The sequence below is a fragment of the Doryrhamphus excisus genome, linkage group LG3 (assembly GCF_037039965.1).
Source record: "Doryrhamphus excisus strain RoL-2023G ecotype Guam linkage group LG3, RoL_Dexc_Guam_v1.1, whole genome shotgun sequence".
Lineage (NCBI taxonomy): Eukaryota > Metazoa > Chordata > Actinopteri > Syngnathiformes > Syngnathidae > Doryrhamphus > Doryrhamphus excisus.
Genome location: NC_136359.1, coordinates 2,766,163 through 2,788,277, shown reverse-complemented (window position 1 = coordinate 2,788,277; position 22,115 = coordinate 2,766,163). Strand labels below are relative to the sequence as shown.

At 41.2% G+C, this 22,115-nt stretch overlaps 5 protein-coding genes across 8 annotated transcripts in view; 2 read left to right on the top strand and 3 right to left on the bottom strand.

Moving 5' to 3' along the window:
* LOC131128114 (uncharacterized) overlaps positions 1–22,115 on the bottom strand; it is a 101,349-nt gene that overhangs the window by 78,730 nt on the left and 504 nt on the right. The window contains exon 2 of one of the 2 annotated variants that reach the window (XR_013627142.1): positions 19,527–21,040. Coding sequence is in view for 1 of the 2 variants with exons in the window: in XM_058070692.2 (XP_057926675.2) it covers positions 19,662–21,040 (1,379 nt within the window). In the remaining variant the exon portion in view is untranslated. Of the gene's footprint in view, positions 1–18,015; positions 21,041–22,115 lie in introns of those variants that run through there. The other variant, XM_058070692.2, reaches the window with a different exon arrangement.
* LOC131128103 (uncharacterized) lies at positions 298–4,348 on the top strand. Its single transcript, XM_058070679.2, has 2 exons — positions 298–580; positions 1,096–4,348. The coding sequence occupies exons 1-2, from the start codon at positions 508–510 to the stop codon at positions 2,574–2,576; spliced, it is 1,554 nt and encodes a 517-aa protein (XP_057926662.2). The 5' UTR covers positions 298–507; the 3' UTR covers positions 2,577–4,348.
* On the top strand, positions 4,930–7,379 carry LOC131128105 (uncharacterized). Of its 2 annotated transcripts, XM_078789451.1 has the most exons (3): positions 4,930–5,215; positions 6,059–6,562; positions 6,952–7,053. In XM_078789451.1, exons 1-3 carry the CDS (start codon positions 5,119–5,121, stop codon positions 6,984–6,986), a joined length of 636 nt encoding a protein of 211 aa, XP_078645577.1. In that variant the 5' UTR covers positions 4,930–5,118; the 3' UTR covers positions 6,987–7,053. The 2 variants fall into 2 exon arrangements, with proteins under 2 accessions (XP_078645577.1, XP_057926665.2); XM_058070682.2 differs by having other exon boundaries at positions 6,059–7,379.
* LOC131128123 (uncharacterized) lies at positions 7,293–12,101 on the bottom strand. The gene is made up of 3 exons (XM_058070706.2): positions 11,791–12,101; positions 10,792–11,095; positions 7,293–9,669 (listed from the first exon to the last, which is right to left on the bottom strand). The coding sequence occupies exons 1-3, from the start codon at positions 11,885–11,887 to the stop codon at positions 8,760–8,762; spliced, it is 1,311 nt and encodes a 436-aa protein (XP_057926689.2). The 5' UTR covers positions 11,888–12,101; the 3' UTR covers positions 7,293–8,759.
* Positions 12,892–17,299, bottom strand: LOC131128090 (uncharacterized). Of its 2 annotated transcripts, XM_078789430.1 has the most exons (3): positions 17,043–17,299; positions 15,232–15,383; positions 12,892–15,081 (listed from the first exon to the last, which is right to left on the bottom strand). In XM_078789430.1, the coding sequence occupies exons 1-3, from the start codon at positions 17,143–17,145 to the stop codon at positions 13,444–13,446; spliced, it is 1,893 nt and encodes a 630-aa protein (XP_078645556.1). In that variant the 5' UTR covers positions 17,146–17,299; the 3' UTR covers positions 12,892–13,443. The 2 variants fall into 2 exon arrangements, with proteins under 2 accessions (XP_078645556.1, XP_057926635.2); XM_058070652.2 differs by having other exon boundaries at positions 12,892–15,383.

Here is a 22,115-nt window from a genome sequence, read left to right as displayed (position 1 = left end):
CAATATCTATTTTACTATTTTATTTCTTAACTGATCTTTTAGTTTTGGATTAAATTCAATTTGTACCTTTATTTATTGTATTTTATTTTTACTTTTTATTTTACTAGTCTATGCAACACTTTGGAAACTCTGTTTATAAAATGTGTTATATAAATAAAGTGGATTTGATTGGATTGGATAAACTATTTCCTGCATCTTGCCCCCAAAGAGGTTTAAATATAAGCCTTTATCCACACCCCATTTCAGACGGTGGCGCTAATGCACACCCAAAGTTGCTTCCCAGCCGCCAATAACCAACAAAGAACAGAAGAAGAACAACAAAATGGCGCTGACCGGATGTGGCTTTCCGGAAAACTCCCACCAGAAATAACAAATTACGTTTACATAGATTCACACCAAATTTAGCAAGTAATACCAAATGAATTTATTTCATAAAGCTCACCAAACGGTTGAGGGTTGGAGTTTTATCCGAAGTGAACATAGAAGACGAACCGCTGCTATGCTAAGATGGCGACGTCCAGTCAAAGAGAAGCAGGAAGAGAATCAACAAGGGAGAAAAAGCCCCAAAGTGCAGATAACGGTGAGCGAATTGTTATTAAGTTTATTTTGTATGCTATCTGAATGTTATTATCTTATTATCTTATTTAATAGGCTTTTATTGTTTCTCATACGCTCATACCGGCACACAAACGCTTTATGCTCGTCGTTAAACGTCAAATTCAAACAATGTCGGTGTACTGTCGTCCCCCTCAGATGTAAATGTATATCAGTAGCGGTAATATTTGTATTTCGGAGACGTAATCAGCATCCTTATATGTTGTTAATATTATTATCCGGGTGTGTTAATTGCATCCTGTGATTACCTGCTGGTCCAACAAGCCAACCAATGGCAGGCGAGGTCATCAGGAAAAGTGTCCTTGATGTTCTTTAAGTGGTCGACTTCATGGGGACGACAGACTGCAGTTGCCAGGGCTTGAAGATGGTGTACATAGTGTGTACATAGTGTGTACATAGTGTGTACATAGCGTGTACAAAAAGTGTATAAGCAGTTGCAGGAGAAACATGTATAAGCTGAGGTGTGTTTGTGTCCTGCAGGCATCCAGCAGCGGATCGGTCATGAAGAAGAAGAATGTCTTCCTCAGTCGCAGTGGGGCAGCTCCATTTTGAAGCCTGAGAATCCACAGCCCCCCCAAATAAAGGAGGAAGAGTGTCTTCTTGGGTCGGAGGAGGCTGATCTCACCAAGTTGCAGCTGACTGGTGTCTCTGTGAAGACTGAACACCATGAAGACAAACCACCTGAGTCATCATGTCGGTTGTGTCCTTCAGCCATCCAGGCATTGATGATCGCGAATCAAGAAGAACGTCCCGCTCATCCACAGGAGGATCCACAGCCCCCCCACGTTAAAGAAGAGGAGGAGGAACTCTGGATCACTCAGGAAGGAGAATGTCTTCTAGGACCCGAGGAGGCTGATTTAACCAAGCTGCCACTGACTGTTGTCTGCGTGAAGACCGAAGACCATGAAGAAGAACCACAAGTAGACCGCCTCTTAGCTCCACTGTCAGACAGTGACGACATGTCCCCCTCTCCTGAGGACACCCAGGAACCTTTGAGCAGCGATACAGACCGTGGAGGTCATGTGAGGACTCACGCTGACAAATGCTCTAAGAAGAAGACACGTAAAAAACATTTGACTTGCACAGTTTGTGCCAAAACATTCAGTCAAAAGGGTCATTTGACTCAACACATGCGAACACACACAGGAGAAAAACCATTTAGCTGTTCAGTTTGTGAGAAAAGATTCTCAGTGAAAAGCAATATGGTATCACACATGAGAACGCACACAGGAGAAAAACCTTTCTGTTGCTCAGTGTGTAGTAAAAGATTCTCTCACAAAGGGGCCATGTTAATACACACGAGAACACACACAGGAAAAACACCTTTTTGTTGCTCGCTTTGTGGCGAAAGCTTTTGTCACAACAACAGTTTGAGTCGACACATGTCCAAACACACGGGAGAAAAACCTTTTATTTGCTCAGTTTGTGGGAAAAGGTTCACTCAAAAGCCGCACATGATATCACACATGAGAACCCACACAGGAGAAAAACCTTATAGTTGCTCAGTGTGTGGTAAAATATTCTCTCACGATACAACATTGCGATCCCACATGAGAACACACACGGGAGAGCAACCGTTTAGTTGCTCTGTTTGTGGTAAAAGATTCTCTCAAAAGCCGCACATGACGTCACACATGAGAACGCACACGGGAGAAAAACCCTTCAGTTGTTCGGTTTGTGAGAAAATCTTCTCTCACGATGCAGCTTTACGATCGCACATGAGAACGCACACAGGAGAAAAACCTTTTAGTTGCTCTGTTTGTGGGAAAACATTCTCCCAAAAGCCGCACATGATTACACACTTGAGAACACACACAGGAGAAAAACCGTTCAGCTGTTCAGTTTGTGGGAAAACATTCTCTCAAAAATCAAATATGGTGTCACACAGGAGAAAACATAGTAAAGAAAAAGCTTCTCAAATTGGGCCGGCGTCTGCCTCAGATGAAAAGAAAATCAGATGATGAGCAGCTACATGATAACCAGCACAGAAAGCTTTCTAGGTCTTTCAGAATCTGCACCTATTCCAGCTGTATTTCTTTGGATTTCATGCTTCCCACAAAAATTCATTCATTCATTTTCTACCGCTTTTTCCTCACGAGGGTCGCGGGGGTGCTGGAGCCTATCCCAGCTGTCTTCAGGCGAGAGGCGGGGTACACCCTGGACTGGTGGCCAGCCAATCACAGGGCACATATAGACAAACAACCATTCACACTCACATTCATACCTATGGACAATTTGGAGTCGCTAATTAACCTAGCATGTTTTTGGAATGTGGGAGCAAACCAGAGTACCCGGAGAAACTGTGGAATTGAACCCTGGTCTCCTAGCTGTGAGGTCTGCGCGCTAACCACTCGACCACCGTGCCGCCCTCCCACAAAAATGGTCTGTTTTGATTTCTTCCACCCATGGCTCGCCTCGTTGTGGTTGGTCATACTCCCAAGTGCTTCGGAGGACTTCCAGTGCAAAATCAGTTGTCATGACAGGCCTAGTCGTCCCCCACCACATCTTAGTTCACAGCTTAAAATAGAAATGTAAGCCATTAAGACGGGGTATCCAAATCCGGCCTGGAAGCCAATTACAATAATAAAATCCAGATATGCAAATTAAAAGGTGTAATCTTATTAAAGTTTTCATTTTATGAGAATATGGTGTACCCTCGTCTAATACAATGGATGGGTTCCAAAATCCGAAAAGAGACCATAATAAGTTCAATCCTTAAAGTAGCCAACTTTATTTTTATTTTTTGCAATTTTCACCACGCACTTTATTTGTTTCTCAGATAAGCGTTAGCATTTTCTAGCATTTCTCTCTCAAAGTTTTTTTTTTAATTATTATAATGAACAACCGACTTGGTTAGACCTAAATTATAAGTGACTCAGGCGTATTTCACTCCTTTTCCTCCTGGCGCCCGTTCGGCTGTAGCATTTTTGAATCCTTGTTAAAACATATTTCTCCTCTTCTGACATTTTCCTCACAAACCTTCTGTTTTTTAAATGTTTTACAGTATTGATGGCTAGCAAGCAGCTCGCACAGTTAGCTAGTTTGGTAGCCATGAGCACATATGTCTACTCTATTGGGTGAGACGAGTGTAAAGGTGACTATGTGGGTGTTATTTTGCAGTAAGTGAATGATTGCTGTATCATTATTTACATTTGATTTGACCTATTAAAAGAAATGAATGAAACGTGTATGTCAGATGAGAGAAACGATGCAAAGACACTCTTTAGTTGCTCATTTATTTTTGCTCATTTGCTCTGTTATGTGTTGTGCTAATAGCAGCTGCAACACGCCGTCATTGAAGTGTTCATCAGTGACCATGGAATTGTGTTTGTGTTGTGACATGTGTTCTATAATTGTGTCGTACATGTACACAGAGTGTAGGTCACATGGTCTCACCTAACTACAAATTTTGAGATGTGTTTAATCGAGACAATTAAGTAGAAACATAATGTGGGAGCATTTTTCAATAAATGAACTGCTGTTCTAATTATGACCACTGGATGGTGCTATTGTATTTGTGTCAATGCTGTATAATATACTGTAATATCTGTGACTTTGTGTGTTGGGCCTTTAAGAGGGCGGGGCTTGGAAAGTGACGGTGCCACGTCACAAGTGAGAGAGTAAGACTGGGTGTGACGCTAGTGTAGGGGAAGTCGAGGGAGCGCGAGGAAGGAGCGAATGGCGTGCGTGTGTTGGCGTGGGTTGTGGCCCACAGCAGCCCAGGTGTGAGTGAACTGTTGACCGCTATTAATAAAGCGATTGAAGTGCATCGGCGACGTGAGTGTCTTCCTTACCACAAGCAGGGGCATTAATTAATTATAATTATTTGCCCTGATCCGTTCTTTTAGGATTCTTTCAGGGGCTTCAAAACTGGTACACAAATGTAATTAGACATTGGAAGGACCAGCGGAAATAAAAGAGAAGAAGACATCATAACAAGAATGAGGCATGGACACACGGGATTTAAGAGGACACTTCAAATTATAACATTATAGGACCCAACAGGCTTTTGTAATTATTGTGATTATTGTCTTAATTCAATGCCCACAGTATCAACAGAGGTGTGTTGAAAAATACGTTTTAGCGGAATTTAATATAATAATAATATAAATATTTCACAACTACATTCAGTACATGTTCTTTACAGTTGTATATTTTCCTCTCTAATGAAAACAAGACTTATAAATAGATTTGTAGAGTAGGTCAGATTCGGTTCCACACCCCTATTCAGAAGGTGGCAGTAACGCTCACCTAAAAGCTGCTTGCCAACCGCCAATACACCATAGAAGAAGAAAATCCACCGAGTGACACAACAGAAGAAGAAAAGGGGTCTAAGCGACTGTGGCTTCCCGAAGTTTAAAATAACGATAAAACAATATGGATAAAGATTTACATTAACTATAGTTACGAATATCTTAACAGTTTATTTCTCTATCACCAAAGAAACTAAAGTTAAAGTGATTATTAAAGAGAGAATAGAAGACGAACCACTGCTATGCTAAGATGGCGACGTCCAGCCAAAGAGAAGGAGGAAGAGAATCAACGCCACCAACTCCCAGAAAATTATTAACGGAGAAAAAGCCCCAAACTGCAGATAACGGTGAGCGAATTAACAATTATATATTTTTTTGAAGCTATGTTCTATTTCTGGAAAGAGAGTTGATAAGAGTTTAGCCAACTACGCTGAGCAAGTTAAACAAGGAGCCGCCATGATTGTTAGCATCACATTGAATATAAAAAACACAACTCGTGTATTTTTGTCTTATTGTTACGTTGTGAAGCAAATTGTTTTGTATTGGTGGAATGTTAGAGGCTTAAATAATAGTCCAAAGAATGTTGCAAGTGGAAAATATATTAATTATATGTTTATACTAGAAACGTATTCTTCAGATCACGTGAGCACGTCTTTCTTGTTGATGATAATATTCAGCCTATAATACATCTTTCCTTCCATAAAGTGCATACATTTCTACATGGTTTTCGAGGTTGTATAGCCTATCCCAGCTGTCTTTGGGCCGGATGCGGGGTACACCCTGGACTGGTGGCCAGCCAATCACAGGGCACATATAGACAAACAACCATTCACACTCACATTCATACCTATGGACAATTTGGAGTCGCTAATTAACTTAGCATGTTTTTGGAATGTGGGAGGAAACCGGAGTACCCGGAGAAAACCCACACCCACCCATTTGACTTTTCCTGGAATTGTTCTGGAATGCTATGTGCTGACTTTAAAAAAAACGCATGGACATGGTTAGATTCCAAAAGCTGGATAATAGCTATAGATGTGTAGATAATGTGGTGTGCTGTCCACATACGAATATATATACATAGTAAACATATTTTTTATCTATGTATATATCTATCTATGTATATATATATGTTTGTTTTATACTGTGCATATCAAGCTTCCACAATAATTCCTGTTTGTGTTCTGCAGACATCAAGTGGCTGATGGATCTTTTCCCTCAGCCACAGTGGGGGAGCTCCACTAAGGAGCAAGAGGAGCCACAGCCCCTTCACTTTGAAGAGGAAGAGGAGGAGCCACATCCGCCCTATGTTAAAGAAGAAGAGGCAGAACTCTCGATCGCTCAGCTGCAAGAGCGTCTTCCAGGGCCATCGCAGGCTGATCTTGTCAGATTGCCACTGACTGTTGTCTCTGTGAAGACTGAAGACCGCAAACACGAACCACTTGAGTTCTCACAGCTTCATCACAGTCCAAGCTCGCCACAATACATAACAGAAGCTGATGGAGACCACTGTGGAGGATCACCAGCAGACAACCTCTTAGCTCCACTATCAGATAGTGATGACATAACATCACACTCTACCGAGGATGAAGACTGGGACCACAACCAAGAACCTTTGAGCACTGATACAGGCTGTGAAGGTGATGCGACTACTCACACGGACAACAAACACTCGTGCTCTAAAAAGAAGACAGGTAAACATTTTAACTGCTCAGTTTGTGATGAAAGATTTTCCAGAAAGAGCAATTTGACTCAACATATTAGAACACATAGAGCAGAAAAATCTTTTAGTTGCTCAGACTGTGGTAAAGGTTTCACTCACAAGGCAACTTTGGTAAAACACATGAGAACACACACAGGAGAAAAACCTTTTTATTGCTCAAAATGTTCTAAAAGTTTCACACAAAGGGTGTCTTTTGGAAAGGCACACACCTGTCTAGATAAGGTCCCACAGTTGACTGTGCATGTCAGAGCACAAACACCAAGCATGAAGTCAAAAGAACTGTCTGTAGACCTGCGAGACAGGATTGTCTTGAGGCACAAATCTGGGGAAGGATACAGAAAAATTTCTGCTGCTTTGAAGGTCCCAATGAGCACAGTGGCCTCCATTATTCGTAAATGGAAGACGTTTGGAACCACCAGGACTCTTCCTAGAGCTGGCCGGCCTTCTAAACTGAGCGATCGGGGAAGAAGGGCCTTAGTCGGGGAGGTGACCAAGGCCCCGATGGTCACTCTGTCAGAGCTCCAGCGTTCCTCTGTAGAGAGAGAGGAGAGCCTTCCAGAAGGACAACCATCTCTGCAGCAATCCACCAATCAGGCCTGTATGGTAGAGCTCACCACAACACATGACAACAGAAGCTGATGGAGACCACTGTGGAGGATCACCAGCAGACAACCTCTTAGCTCCACTGCCAGATAGCGACGACATAACATCACACTCTACCGAGGATGAAGACTGGGACCACAACCAAGAACCTTTGAGCACTGATACAGGCTGTGAAGGTGATGCGACTACTCACACGGACAACAAACACTCTAAAAAGAAGACAGGTAAACATTTTAACTGCTCAGTTTGTGATAAAAGATTTTCCCGAAAGAGCAATTTGACTCAACATATTAGAACACATAGAGCAGAAAAATCTTTTAGTTGCTCAGACTGTGGTAAAGGTTTCACTCACAAGGCAACTTTGGTAAAACACATGAGAACACACACAGGAGAAAAACCTTTTTATTGCTCAAAATGTTCTAAATGTTTCACACAAAGGGTGTCTTTGGTCAACCACATGCGAACACACACGGGAGAAAGACCTTTTAATTGCTCAGAATGCGGTAAAAGTTTCACCACTAAATCAAATGTGGTGAAACACATGACAACACACAGGGGAAACCTTTTATTTGCTCTAATTGTATTGAGAGGCCTCTTTGATCGGACACGTGCAGAGTCTTACTTATTGATTTAATAAACATATAAACATATTACATTTATGTTGACAAATGAATTAACTAATACTAACTATTTTTGTAACCTTACAATTTTTGTCAGATGTTTTACTCTGATTATAAGCATGATCAACAAATAATATTAATTAAAAATTCAATTTGAAAGTATGTTTTGTTTGATGCTGTATTTGTTGTGGGCTTTGAATGCAACACCTAATAGGTCGTCAACAGGATTCCTATGCTCTAACCATGTTAATATTCCATTTTTAGAACTAAGGAATCATACAGTCATTCACTTACGATTCTGTAACCAACAAATCACAAAAACGAGGCATTGATTTATTCAAGACTGGCAGGTCTTTGCATCCTGCAGACATCCAGAAACGGATTTTTTCGGCCCTCTGTATTGAGTTGTGGCTCATATAGAGCCGCTACACACAATAACCGGGACACAAAGCTTTCGAGTTCTTCCAAAATCTGCACCTATTCAGCTGTATTTCTTTAGATTTTGTGCTTTAATGTATTCCACCTTGGCCCGCCTCCAGGCATGCATACTCCACTGTGATTGGCCACATTACCGAGTACTTAAAATGACTTAGTAAATAGTGATTTATCTATTTAAGATGTCGCATATTCGGGAATATTGCAAGCCAAAAAGGAAGTCAGATCCTCCAGGTTGAAACTTCCAGTGTATTTCAAAATAAAATCAGTCTGAATACACTGTAGGAAAGGTAATGACATCATTACCGCTAAGGCGGGGTCGTAAAAAGTATATCCAACAATGGACGACGAGGTAAGATATCTTATTAACTATGTTAGAAATGTGTGCTACACTTTTGGTAAACATTTTATTGTATCGTCATAACTGCGGTTATTTACTTTCATATTTTGGTACAAGTAACTGAGTATATGCTATTATTCTAAATTGGTGTGAATGAAGGTGTGTCTCTATCAGCCACTCACCGAGATCATTCGTTCCTGCCAGGTCACACTGCCGGCTGGACTGTTGAAGTATGTAGTGTATGCCTGCCTATTGACGTACGCCGGGCCCGCAGCCCGGTGCCCGCCAAGGTTCCTGGCTTGTGGCATGCCCCCGCCCCTTTCATCAGCCTCCTCCAGCATCCTGATATTGTCATTTGGTGAAAGTAAAAAGTTGTGAAGAATGCACGCTGCTACAACAAGCGTGTCCACGTGGTTTGGGTGCAAGTTGATATCTCTCAGCATGATCCTCCATCTTGCTGAGAGGATCCCAAAGGCACACTCAACCACCGTGCGCGCCCGCGATAATCTATAATTGAAAATTCTCTTGTCGTGATGAAGATCTTTGGCGGGGTAAGGCCTCAGCAGATACGTCTTCAGTGGGAAAGCTACATCTCCAACCATGACGCGTGGCAGTGGACCCAGCTCAGGAGCACCAGGCAGAGCGGCACTCGGGGGCACATGTAGCGTTCCGGTCTCCAGCCCCTTCCCCAGATCCGATGAAGCAAACACACCACCGTTACTCATCCTCCCAAAGTCTCCTACTTGAATGGCTCTGAATCTGTAGTCCGCATCCACCAGAGCCAAGAGCACAATGGAGAAGTTTCGCTTGTCATCACGGCTCTGGGATCTGGAGCGAGCCGGTGCCCGTATGTTCACCATTTTGCCTTCAATAGCTCCCAGACAGTTTGGAAAGTTCCACTTGTCCCAGAAGCCACGGGCCACCTCCATCCACGACTCTTGTGTTGGTCTGGGTAGGAAGTCCTCCATCATCAGTTTCTCGATGGCGGCGTAGACCATGTGAACTGACTGTATGACAGTGGAGTGGCCCAGTCGGTAGCTGAACGCCAGGCTGATCAAGGAGTCACCCGATGCCAAATATCTGTGTAAAACAAACAAAACATGTCATTATTTCATATTTAGAACAAACAGTTTGTATTTTGAATGTTATAATAACTTTACATACTGCGAAAACTATTTCCAAGACCAAAACTACCGCTGAAGAAACAATAAGGCCCATGTCAATTTTGCCAGGAGACATCTTGATGATCCCTAAGACCTTTGGGAAAATACCCTGTGGTCTGACAAGTCGAGAAGTTGAACTTTTGGGAGATATGTATCACCACATTTCAGAAAAAGAACATCATAGCAACAGTAAAATATGGTGGAGGTAGTGTGATGGTCTTTATGGCTTGTCTTAAAACATCTTGATGAAAATACTTTGGGAAAATAGTGTGTGTCCAATTACATCTGGCGTAAAAGTAACGCTGCATTTCAGAAGAAGAACATTATAGCAACAGTAAAATATGGTGGAGGTAGTGTGATGGTCTTTAAGGCTTGTCTTAATTTTCCCCAGAAAACATCTTGATGATCCCTAAGACCTTTGGGAAAATAGTGTGTGTCCCCTTACATCTGCCGTAAAAGTAACGCCGCATTTCAGAAGAAGAACATCATAGCAACAGTAAAATATGGTGGAGGTAGTGTGATGGTCTTTAAGGCTTGTCTTAATTTTCCCCAGAAAACATCCTGATGATCCATAAGACCTTTGGGAAAATACTTTGGGGGAAATAGTGTGTGTCCCATTACATCTTTCAGAAGAAGAACATCATAGCAAAAGTAAAATATGGTGGAGGTAGTGTGATGGTCTTTATGGCTTGTCTTAAAACATCTTGATGAAAATACTTTGAGGAAAATAGTGTGTGTCCCATTACATCTGGCGTGAAAGTAACGCCGCATTTCAGAAGAAGAACATCATAGCAACAGTAAAATATGGTGGAGGTAGTGTGATGGTCTTTATGGCTTGTCTTAAAACATCTTGATGAAAATACTTTGGGAAAATAGTGTGTGTCCCATTACATCTGGCGTGAAAGTAACGCCGCATTTCAGAAGAAGAACATCATAGCAACAGTAAAATATGGTGGAGGTAGTGTGACGGTCTGGGGCAATTTTGCTGCTAATAGCGTTTTTTTCTAATAGCGTTTGTGTGAATAAGTTCTTTATTTACCTCAACGCAACAGCCAGTCGTTGCTTGGGCTCAATAGAAGCTCTGAAGTTAGTTGACTGCCTGGTCAGTTCATGACCAATCAGGGAAAGAAGATGGTCCATCTGCTCAGCGCTCATCCGGAAGTAGCGCTGATGTCGGCGTTTGTCCAGCCTCAGCTCTGCCACGAGGTTGAAATAATCTCCTTCTTCTCGCCTTTGTTGATTGATGGGACGAACCCAAACGCGTCTCCTGCTTCTGGCCCTCTCCTCGTCTTCTTCAAGCTGTGCAAGAAGAATGGCGGCAGCGAGCACCTTTCTTGAGCTAGCTGAATGCACAGACAAAAAATATGTGTTACATTACGATTGGAAAACATTTGTACATTTTTTGCGTGTCTGATCCTGATCCATCCCAAATGGTTGTTTTGCCAGACGGATTGGTGCCAGCGTCTCCGAAGATATGTCTTCATCATTCCTTGACGTTAACGAAGCTTGTATGATGCACACAAAATGATAAAATGGCACCTCTACTGTTGTGGTGTCCAGAACAGTAGAGTACATACAACAGTACCAAGGATGTCCTGCTTAGGGTACTTTTAACAGTTTTTTATTCAATTGCTGGTTAATACTGCATTATTTCTTATGGGTTACTTGAAATACTCAACAAAAAAAATCCATATTTTGCCTTATTTTGATGATGCATAACATTACCGGAAGTCTTACCTTAGCGTATTGATTTCACGGAACCCATTGACCCACGCTTAGCCTTTTCACTAAGTGCTCGAAATAAAAAAAAAGGAAAAAAATTGAAATTTCTTAGCTAAGACAATTTATTACAATATTGTTAAAGTCAAACAACGTACATGTACACACACATAAGCTAAGTGTTTTCATCCATTTTGATGGTTTGACGGTTAGCTAGCTTGTGAACAATCATGGCGGTTCTTTAACTTATTCAGAATGTTCGGCGAATTTCCAAGTAATATCACGCCCCCCCCCCCAAAAAAAACTTCATCCCACTCACCGTTAACTGTAATTTGGGGGTTCTCATCCCTTGGTGATTTTCTGGGAGTTGGTGGCGCTGATTTTCTTCCTCCTTCTCTTCGACTGGACGTCGCCATCTTAGCATAGCAGCGGTTCGTCTCCTATTACGTCTTCTATCTTCACTTCAGATAGCAGGCCAGACGAGTCTTGGAGATATTCGTTGCTGTCAATCTATATACATGTTTTATCGTCATTTCAAACCCCGAGAACTCCATATTTTGTTCTTTTTCAGCGTCTTCTTCTACTTCTTCTTTGTCGTTTCACGGCGGGTGCAGACTATGTTAGCACACTACCGCCACCATGCGGATGCCAATGATCCCTACGGCTTACATGCTATGTCAACACTTAAATACACATTTGTATTTTTTAAGGGAAAAACGTCAATACGAATAAAAATAGATTATTTATATTAGATCTAAAAATCTATTTTGTGACGTCATATTCCAATGATTTACTGATGATACATAGTTTAGGCCCAATGTCTCTGTCGTGGCCACAATTTTCCTCTTCATATTTGAGCGAGACCTGGACTGGTGGCCAGCCAATCACAGGGCACATATACATAAACAACCAATCACACCACACTCACATTCATACCTATGGACAATTTGGAGTCGTCAATTAACCTAGCATGACCTTATTTGACCTTATGAGCTGTGACCCTCGTCTTTACACAAGCCGTTGTTTACAGTTTCTGTATTTGTCTTCCATTCTTTCTTCTATTCTGACTTGATCTCCCGCCTTTGTCAAGCTAACAATCATGGCTGCTCTAAAATAAACTCTCCCAAGGACACTGCTGGAAACTTCATCCCACTCACCGCCATCTGCAAAATCTCAGAAAAATGTCCATGGGTCAACTCTTAGTCGTCACTGCCCACAAAGAAGTTTATCATCAGAAGCCAATAAGGGGACACGCATGGAAGACGTGAAATCAACAGTATACCCCCCCCCCCAAATCAATCATCAATTTTTAAACACAATTATTCAACCCACAAATGAGATATGAGCGTTACTACTTAGAATGACCGTAGCAGCCAAACTGACTGCGGTTGACTTTTTACAGTGGCTTTTATTCGAGGAAATTCCAGGTTTACAGAAACAAAAGTGCAAAATCAAGGTAATACAAAGTAATATATACAAGGTAATTCAAATCAAAGTATTTACAGCTGTTGTACATGTGTACAGTGGTGTCATATTTCACTATTTGCGACATTTTTCCGTTCTTTCTACTGCTCTGTTGTATGTCTGTTTTTATGCTCTGTGAAGCTCAAACCTCATTATTATTATTATAATTATTGTTATTATAATAAGAGATAAGGTTTTATATCACTTTTCAAGGCACCCGAAGCACTTCACAATGAAATTAAGCCATTATTCATTCACTCTTCAGTCACACACTGGTAGTGAGTGGTAATGTACATCTGTAGTCACAAGTGCCCCGGGGGTAGACTGACGGACAACCTGCTCTACCTCCTGAGTCAAGTAGCAGCTTCACTCTAAAGTGGAGTAGTCATTGCATCATCATCGATGGCATCCCTTAGAACCCTTATCCCAATCACAAGAGCACTCGGCCCGCCATTGGCTTTAGAGGCAGTCATATTATTCATATTATTATATGCATAACACGGGCCCATTACACTTTGACTCGTATTTGCGTGTGTCTTGTCATGTGCGATACCATCTGTGACTTTTGAGAAAATCCTTTGTTACAAACCTCACAACGAAAAGGTTTCCCTCGAGTGTGCGTCAGCATGTGTCGACTTAAAGAATGGTTAAAAGAAAAGCTTTTAGAGCAAACCGAGCAACTAAAGGGTTTTTCTCCGGTGTGCTTTCTCATGTGCGATACCATGTGTGACTTTTTAGAAAATCCTTTACCACAAACAGAACAACTAAATGGTTTCTTGTCTTTGTGCGTCGTCATGTGATATCTCAAACTTTTCTGACATGTGTAGTTCCTATTACAAACTGAGCAACTAAAGGGTTTTTCTCCTGTGTGCTTTCTCAGGTGCGATGCCATGTGTGACTGTTTTAGAAAACCTTTACCGCAAACAGAACAACTAAACGGTTTTTCTTCTGTGTGCGTCATCATGTGATATTCCATACTATTCTTAGAAGAATAGTTCCTACCGCAAATTGAGCAACTAAAGGCTTTTTCTCCAGTGTGCTTTCTCCTGTGTGATACCATATGCGACTTTGTAAGAAAACCTTGACCACAAACAGAACAACTGAAAGGTTTTTCTTCTTTATGCGTCATCATGTGATATGCCAAACTATTCTTAGAAGAATAGTCCCGACCACAAATTGAGCAACTGAATGGTTTTTCTCCTGTGTGTTTCCTCATGTGTAAAAGCATTTTGGACTTTTTAGGAAATCCTTTACCGCAAACAGAACAACTAAAAGGTTTCTCACCCGTGTGTGTCAGCATGTGATACGTCAAACTACTCCTACAAGAGTAGTTCCTGCCACAAATTGAGCAACTAAAGTGTTTTTCTCCTCTGTGCGTTCTCATGTGCGATACCATTTGTGACTTTCCAATTAACACTTGACCGCAAACAGAACAATCGAGTGGTGTCTCATCCGTGTGCGTCAGCATGTGTTGATTTAAAGTACGCTGACAAGATAAGCTTTTACCGCAAACCGAGCAGCTCAACGCTCCTGTGTGTATTTTCATGTGTGATAACATGTCAAACTTTCGAGAGAATCGCTTGTCACAAACGGCACAACTAAAAGGTTTTTGACCTTCGTGTATACTTTGTGTGTGCTGAGTCAAAGTGGACTTTTTTGTAAATGTCTTAGCACAAATCGAGCAGGTCACATTTTTTTTACCGGTCTTCTCTTTAGGGGATTTGTTGTCAGCGTCAGTCCTCATGTCGTCCCTGTCTTCATCCTCATCAGAGTGTGATGTTACATCATCGCTATCTGATAGCGGAGCTAAGAGGTTGTCTGCTTGGGATCCTCCACAGTGGTCTCCATCAGCTTCTGTTGTCATGTGTTGTGGTGAGCTGCTGCTGCCTTTGTTCTCCTTACTTGGACTGTGATGAAGTTGTGCGGACTGTTTGTCTTCATGGTCTTCGGTCTTCACAGAGACACAGAGCAACTTGGAGATATCGGCCTCCTCTGGTCCCAGAAGGTACTTCTCCTCCTTAATGTTGGGGAACTGTGGCGCCTCCTCTTCTTCTTTAACATGGGTGGGCTGTGGATCTTCCAGCTTCAAAGTGGAGCTCTCGCTCTGTGGCTGAGGGGGATGTTTTTCTTGGTGACCAATCAGGTGCTGGAATGAAGGACACAACCAACGTAAGGACTCAGGTGGTTTGTCTTCATGTGTTTCGATCTTCACAGAGACACCAGTCAGTGGAAACTTGGTGAGATCAGCCTCCTTTGGTTCTAGAAGACACTCTTCCTCCTGAGTGATCAAGAGTACCTCCTCTTCCTCCTTAATGTGGGGGGGGCACTGTGGCTCCTCCTCTTCCTCTTTAACACGGGTGGGCTGTGGATCCTCCTGCTTCAAAGTGGAGTTCCGCCCCTGCAGCTGAGGGAGGCATTCTCCTTGCCGACCAGTTAGCTGCTGGACGTCTGCAGCACACAAACCCAGTTAAAGCTGAAATAATAATTATTATTAAATATTATTATTATTGAAAACTTTTACATAAACTATTTAAAGCCAGTATCCTCGACAAACTGTGATTTTTATTTCCATAATAAAATCACAGATCACTGCAGCCCTTGGGTCATTTATGACAGTATTCGGACATTACGGTGATAGGAACAAGCACCCGGACCTTCTTGGCTGGCTGTGGGGTCGCTTCTTTAGCGCTACAGCCACCTTGGTAAGCGTTCAAAACACCGTCAGAGCAATGCTGGCATTCCAGGTGGGTTTCAGGTTTGATTGTTTACGGCTTACAGTAATCAGAAAATATAATATAATATATATTATAATAATAAACAGCAATAATACATTCACAAGAAATACATTAACATTTGATTGGTTTAATTTTTAGATAAGCAAGTGTTTTATTTCTTAAAGGGGAACTATTCATCTCCTGTAGAGCAGCTACACACAATACACAAATAGATCTTCCAGAATCTGCACCTATTCCCGCCTAGTTCCTATTTCCTTGGATTTGTGCTTCCTGCCAAAACAGTCTATTTTAATGTGTTCCACCCACGCCCCGCCTCCAGGCACGCCCACTCCGCTGTGGTTGGTCACACTAGCAAGTACTTAAAAGGAGTTCTGGTTTGTGCCGCTAGCTAACGGCACAGGCGTTGATAATAAACGGCCGTGTATATTTTTAAAATGTGGCCTTTTAATATACAGCCATATGTGTTGGATCCCGAATCCCAAGAAGAGACCGGACAGTCCCAAGTTTCTCAAGACACAGGTAGGCCTGCACGGTGTTCGAGTGGTTAGCACGCAGACCTCACAGCTAGGAGACCTGCGTTCAAGTCCACCCTCGGCCATCTCTGTGTGGAGTTTGCATGTTCTCCCCGTGCATGCGTGGGTTTTCTCCGGGTACTCCGATTCCCCTCCCACATTCCCAAAAAAAAACCATGCTACGTTAATTAGCGACTCCAAATTGTCCATAGGTATGAATGCGAGTGTGAATGGTTGTTTGTCTATATGTGCCCTGGGATTGGCTGGCCACCAGTCCAGGGTGGACCCCGCCTTTTGCCTAAAAGACAGCTTGGATAGGCTCCAGCGCCCCTGCAAACCTCATGAGGATAAGCGGCATAGAAAATGTATGAATGGATGGTTTGGAGAGCAATCGTCTTAAAGTATTGATCAGCTGACAAACAGCCTATTTTAATTTGTTTTCAATAAATTACTTTTTTTAAGTGTTTTTGTCCCCCCCCATATTGTAGCTCTACTTAAAAAACTTAGTGAGAATTTATTTATCAAGTCCGAGTCAACCAACCACACAAGCTAACCCTGCCTGCTAGCTAGCAGTCAAGGCCTGGGTGAAAATGAAAATGAGGCTGACGAAAGACCTTCTTTGATCCTACAAGCACATATGGAGCTTAGCACTCTGTCTTCGAAGCGCACTTGAACGCACCGCCTTAAGTCAGACGTGGTGTTGCTCCACGGTGAGAAAGACGTTCACGTTGTTTCGTCAAGCTAACCATCATGGCGGCTCTTTGTTTAACTTCCTCCGCGCGGTCGGCTCATATGGCATCTCTTTTCATTGTTCAAGATAGCCTCCAAAAAGACTTCATTGGAAAGTTGATCCTACTCACCGTTGTATGTAGTTTGGGGATTTTCCTCCGTTGATTTTCCGGGAGTCGGTGGCGCTGATTCTCTTTGACTGGGCGTCGCCATCTTAGCATAGCAGTGGTTCATCTTCACGTCCGGTAGCACTCCAATGCCACACACTCAACTTCCGTTTGGTGGGCTTCACAAAAGATAAATCTTTGAGGTAGTTGTTCCCCTCTTTGCGGTTAATATATACATTTTATCGTAAACCTCTCTCCGGAGCTTCTTCTTCTTTGTAGTGTTTTCATCGTCTTTATGACGGGTATCTACCAACATTGTAGCTGCATACCGCCACCTACTGTATCGGAGTGTGTACTCGCATATTACATTAGTATTTATTTAATTACATTTTTCATATATTTACAGTGTTTTATTTCAATTTTATTTTTAATTATGGAATGATTTTGTAATTAACGTAGCTAATGTATATATTTTAATTAATTTAGTGTTGTTCCAAATTTTTATATATTTTTATTTTTGTTTCAAATGATTTTAATTAAATTAATTTAACTTCATTCACATGATTAAATCATTCATTCCGTATCTTTTGCTTACATGAACAGCAATTTTAAGTATGTATTTAATGCATAATATATTTATTATGTGATAATTCGATAATATATTTTAGCTTTACTTCATTTTTGTTTATTTAATGTTACATTTTTAATTCATGTACTATTTCTATTTTTATTAAATTTATGTATTTACGTAATAACGTTTTTTAAATTTTGTGTTTATTTGGTGATTTATTTAATGGGGTTACACTCCAAGTGTCAAGCAGGTCAGAAATCATCCAAGAGTTACATTTACTAGCTTTTATTCCTGAGAACATGACTTTTTATACCTTTTGAAACTTGTCGCCACCCATATTAGACTGTGAACTTCTTCTTTTGCTATTTTGTGTCACACTGGAATAACATTGCTACTACACATATAGACATGCATTAAAAAAGAGACCCCCACTGTACTAACACCTGTACATACCATATCGGGGACGTCAAACTGGATTTAGCTCCTTATTACATACCAGCGTTGCCCAATCCAGTGAAGTTAAAGAAAGTGTATTAAAAAGGTTACAGCAGGTCATATAGTACATAAGGATTATTTACAAAGAAATATCATAAAAATGGATGGATGTAATACAAAACAGTCCCTAAAACAACAACCTAATCACAACGCAGTTCCTATTTCTGTATAAAAGAAGATGTTGTTGCGATCCCGCGAGGTATAACCGCATGGTGTAGAATAGTAAACAAGGGGAAATTCATAAGCTTCCAAGAACTACAACAAATATACGACATAAAATTACCATGACAGGAAAATAAAAATACTTGATGAATAGAAGAAGACACTCAAAACAAACATTACAGAAACAAAAATGTCTTAAAGTTGTCAGTGTGGTACAGTCAATGTCAACCATTCATGTGTTTTGGTTCTGCCCAAATATCACCAATTTTTGGAAGAGGACATGTAAAACTATGGAGAGGATTTTGGGTTAGTGTGACTTTTTCATGCGAGACCTTGTGTTAAGGGAAGATAGGTATTTATATAAAATCATGTTGGTAGCATGTAAAACAGCCATTACCAAAAAAAATAGCTTAATCCAAGACTCCCAATACTGGAGAATTGGCTTTGTGTGATGAACACAATACACGATATGGAACTATTAACATAGATTAACATAGATTAAGGACTGAAGAAGACGTGTGGAGAAAACTGGGTGAAATGGACATTGTTCACAGACAGAAATGACTCAAATTGCACCATGACAAGGAATGTGAAATAATTAAATTGTATACTGCATGTCCAGTGCTCCCTTTTTGTTTTGAGTTTGTTTGTATTTGAAAGAAAAATTGAAAAAATAAAAGTATATATATATATATGTACATTGCCACAACACAAACACAATGTCATGATCATTGGCGAGGGGAGAGGCCGAGAATTTTGGGCCTCATAAAAAACAATGAAAAGAAAATGTAAAAAAAAAAAAAAAAATCAAAACATCACTCTGGTAATGGGTTCAGTTTTGAAAAATTAATGCTAGGTTATAAATCATGCCTCGCACTTGAATTGTTGAAGGTTCTGGCAATAAGCTGAAAAGTTGGTCAACTTTGAGATTCCACATGCGACCAAACTAGCAAACATCTGGGAAAGACATTCCGGTCATGTTTTAAATCATCAAAATACGGCAAGATACTGAAAGTATTACATGTTATCATCAATGTACTTGTTCTTGCATTAGAGTTTTTTGCGGTTTTTTTTTTTGGCTTCGTGGTCGAAATGTGTGTGTCCCAATGACATGCATCATTAGCTCGCCCTCGTTTTCTGGCGTCACAGAAGAAGGAAGAAGGATTGTGAATTCCAAAAAGTTCCCCATTTTCTGTGCAATGTAACATAACAAAAGTTAATATGAGCTAGCTAACAATGAGACATAGCTATTATTGACTATGAATCCCTCTAAAAAAAACGCTCTTTCAAAGTTGCATCTGATATACATGCTGTGAACATGCATTTACTCGTACACTGATAACATGTAATACCAAACAGAACAGCTGAAAGGTTTTTCCCCGGTATGTGTTCTCATGTGTGAACAGAGATAATCTTCAAGCACAAAGTGAAAAACCAAAGGGTTTTTCTCCTGTGTGTTCCAGCATATGATTCGTTAAACTGCTCCTATTGGAAAAGCTTTGACTGCAAACTGAGCAACAAAAAGGCTCTTCTCCAGTGTGGGTTTTCATGTGTGCTACCACCCGTTCACGTACAGAGAATCCTTTAGCACAAACTGAGCAACTGAAAGGTTTTTTCCCGATGTGTTTCGGCATGTGGTACCTCAAACTGTTCCTATTTGAAAAGCTTTTGCTGCAAACCGAGCAAACAAATGGTTTTTCACCCGTGTGTCTTCTCATGTGCGACTCCATAACTACACGCTGAGAGAAGGTTTTGCCACAAACAGAACAACTGAAAGGTTTTTCTCCGGTGTGCACCCTCATGTGTAACACCATATGTCCACGCTGAGAGAATGTTTTGTCGCAAACTGAGCAACTGAAAGGTTTTTCCCCTGTGTGTGTTCGCAGGTGTTGTACCAAAGTTGACTTGTGAGAAAAGCTATTGCTACAAACTGAGCAGCAAAATGGTTTTTCTCCCGTGTGCCTTCTCATGTGTGATACCATAAATCCTCTCCGGGAGAATTTTTTATCACAAACGGTACAACTGAAAGGTTTTTCCCCTGTATGCATTTTCATGTGTGATACCATGTATCCTCTCCGAGAGAATTTTTTATCACAAACAGAACAGCTGAAAGGTTTCTCCCCTGTGTGCGTTCTCATGTGTGCTTCCACGGCTGACTTTTTTTTACAATTTTTACCACACACGGAACAACAATAAGGGTTTTTTGGCATCGTCTTATCACCTTCACAGCCTGTATTGTTGCTCAAGGGTTCTTGGGTGTCGTCATCATCAGGTGATTGCTCACTATCTGATAGTGGGGCTAAAAGGTTCTCTGCTAGTCTCTCATCTTCATCTTTAATCGCCGCAGACACACCAGTGAAGGCCGACTTGGTGAGATCATCGTCCTTATGCCCGTGAAGATGCTCTTGAATGCTCCAGGGATCCTCCTCTTCCTCTTTTACATGGTGAAGCTGTGGATCCTCCTGCTTCAATGTGGAGCTCCCTCCCTGTGACAGAGGGGGACATTCTTCTTGATGACCGATCAGCTGCTGGGCGTCTGAAGGACACAACCAACGTAAGGACTCTGGTGGTTTTTCTTCATGGTCTTCCGTCTTCACAGTGACAACAGTCAGGGCCAACTTGGTGAGATCATCCTCCTTTGGCCCGGAAAGACAATCTCCCTCCTGTTTAATATTCAGTTTCTCCTCTTCCTCTTTGACATGGGGGGGCTGTAGATCCTCCTGCTTCCAATTGGAGCTCACATCCTGTGGATGAGTGGGATGGTCTTCCTGACAACCAGTCAGCTGCTGGACGTCTACAAGACACAAACAACTCGTTACTTTCTTCTATTGCGGAAAATAATGGATTCTAATGCCAGTGCATGGGCTCATTCATGGGTGAAATCTAGATTCATCGCGATGCATTTGTGGGTATCGGTAAAATCCGATGCAAGCGCCGTTTTATTAATGTTCAACTTCCCCCCATGTGCTGTTCCCCAGGAACATTATTCGGCCTTTTGTACTGAATACGGACGGAAGCCGTGAGGCGCATACAACTACTAATAAAACAGCATGGATGATATGGATATGGAACCCGATATCCTGATATATTTAGGTTGAATATCCATATGCTATATATATTCCCATATATTCAAAATATGAAGGAGTGCCTGGTTTACATTTTAAAATGTTATCCACTCATAAATAGAAATTAAACAGTAGTATTTTTAGTATATTTTCTTCATTTTGTGGCAGGAATTCCAATGTGTCAACTGCATCAGGCCGAGCTGCTGTCTGCCTACCTTCTTGTACATTTGTGATCGAGCTTGTCGTGTAAACAACTGAATTGGAGTCCATCGTTTTCACCAGCTTTTCAAAGCGAAATACCCTTAAGACTCATGGTAGTGGTTTGGCAAAGTTTAGCTACAAATGTTAGCGGTCATTGAATGTATACAGCAATCTCTCCAAATTGTTGGCCACGGCTTTGTTATAAATATCTTCATACAAATATGAAAATGTGAATGTTTGCTTGCCCATAAATGCTTCCAGGATTTTCATGCATTCATTCATTCATTTTCTACTGCTTTGGAGCCTATTTGGAGTGCTGGAGCCTATCCCAGCTGTCTTTGGGCAAGACTGGTGGCCAGCCAATCGCAGGGCACATATAGACAAACAACCATTCACACTCTCATTCATACCTATGGACAATTTGGAGTCGCAAATTAACCTAGCATGTTTTTGGAATGTGGGAGGAAACCGGAGCACCCAGAGAAAACCCAAGAAATATTCATATAATAAAACATAAAATATACATATATTGTTACATTTAATCATCCATAACATTTTTTAAACATATTATAAAATAACACAAAAATACAAATAATCTAATTT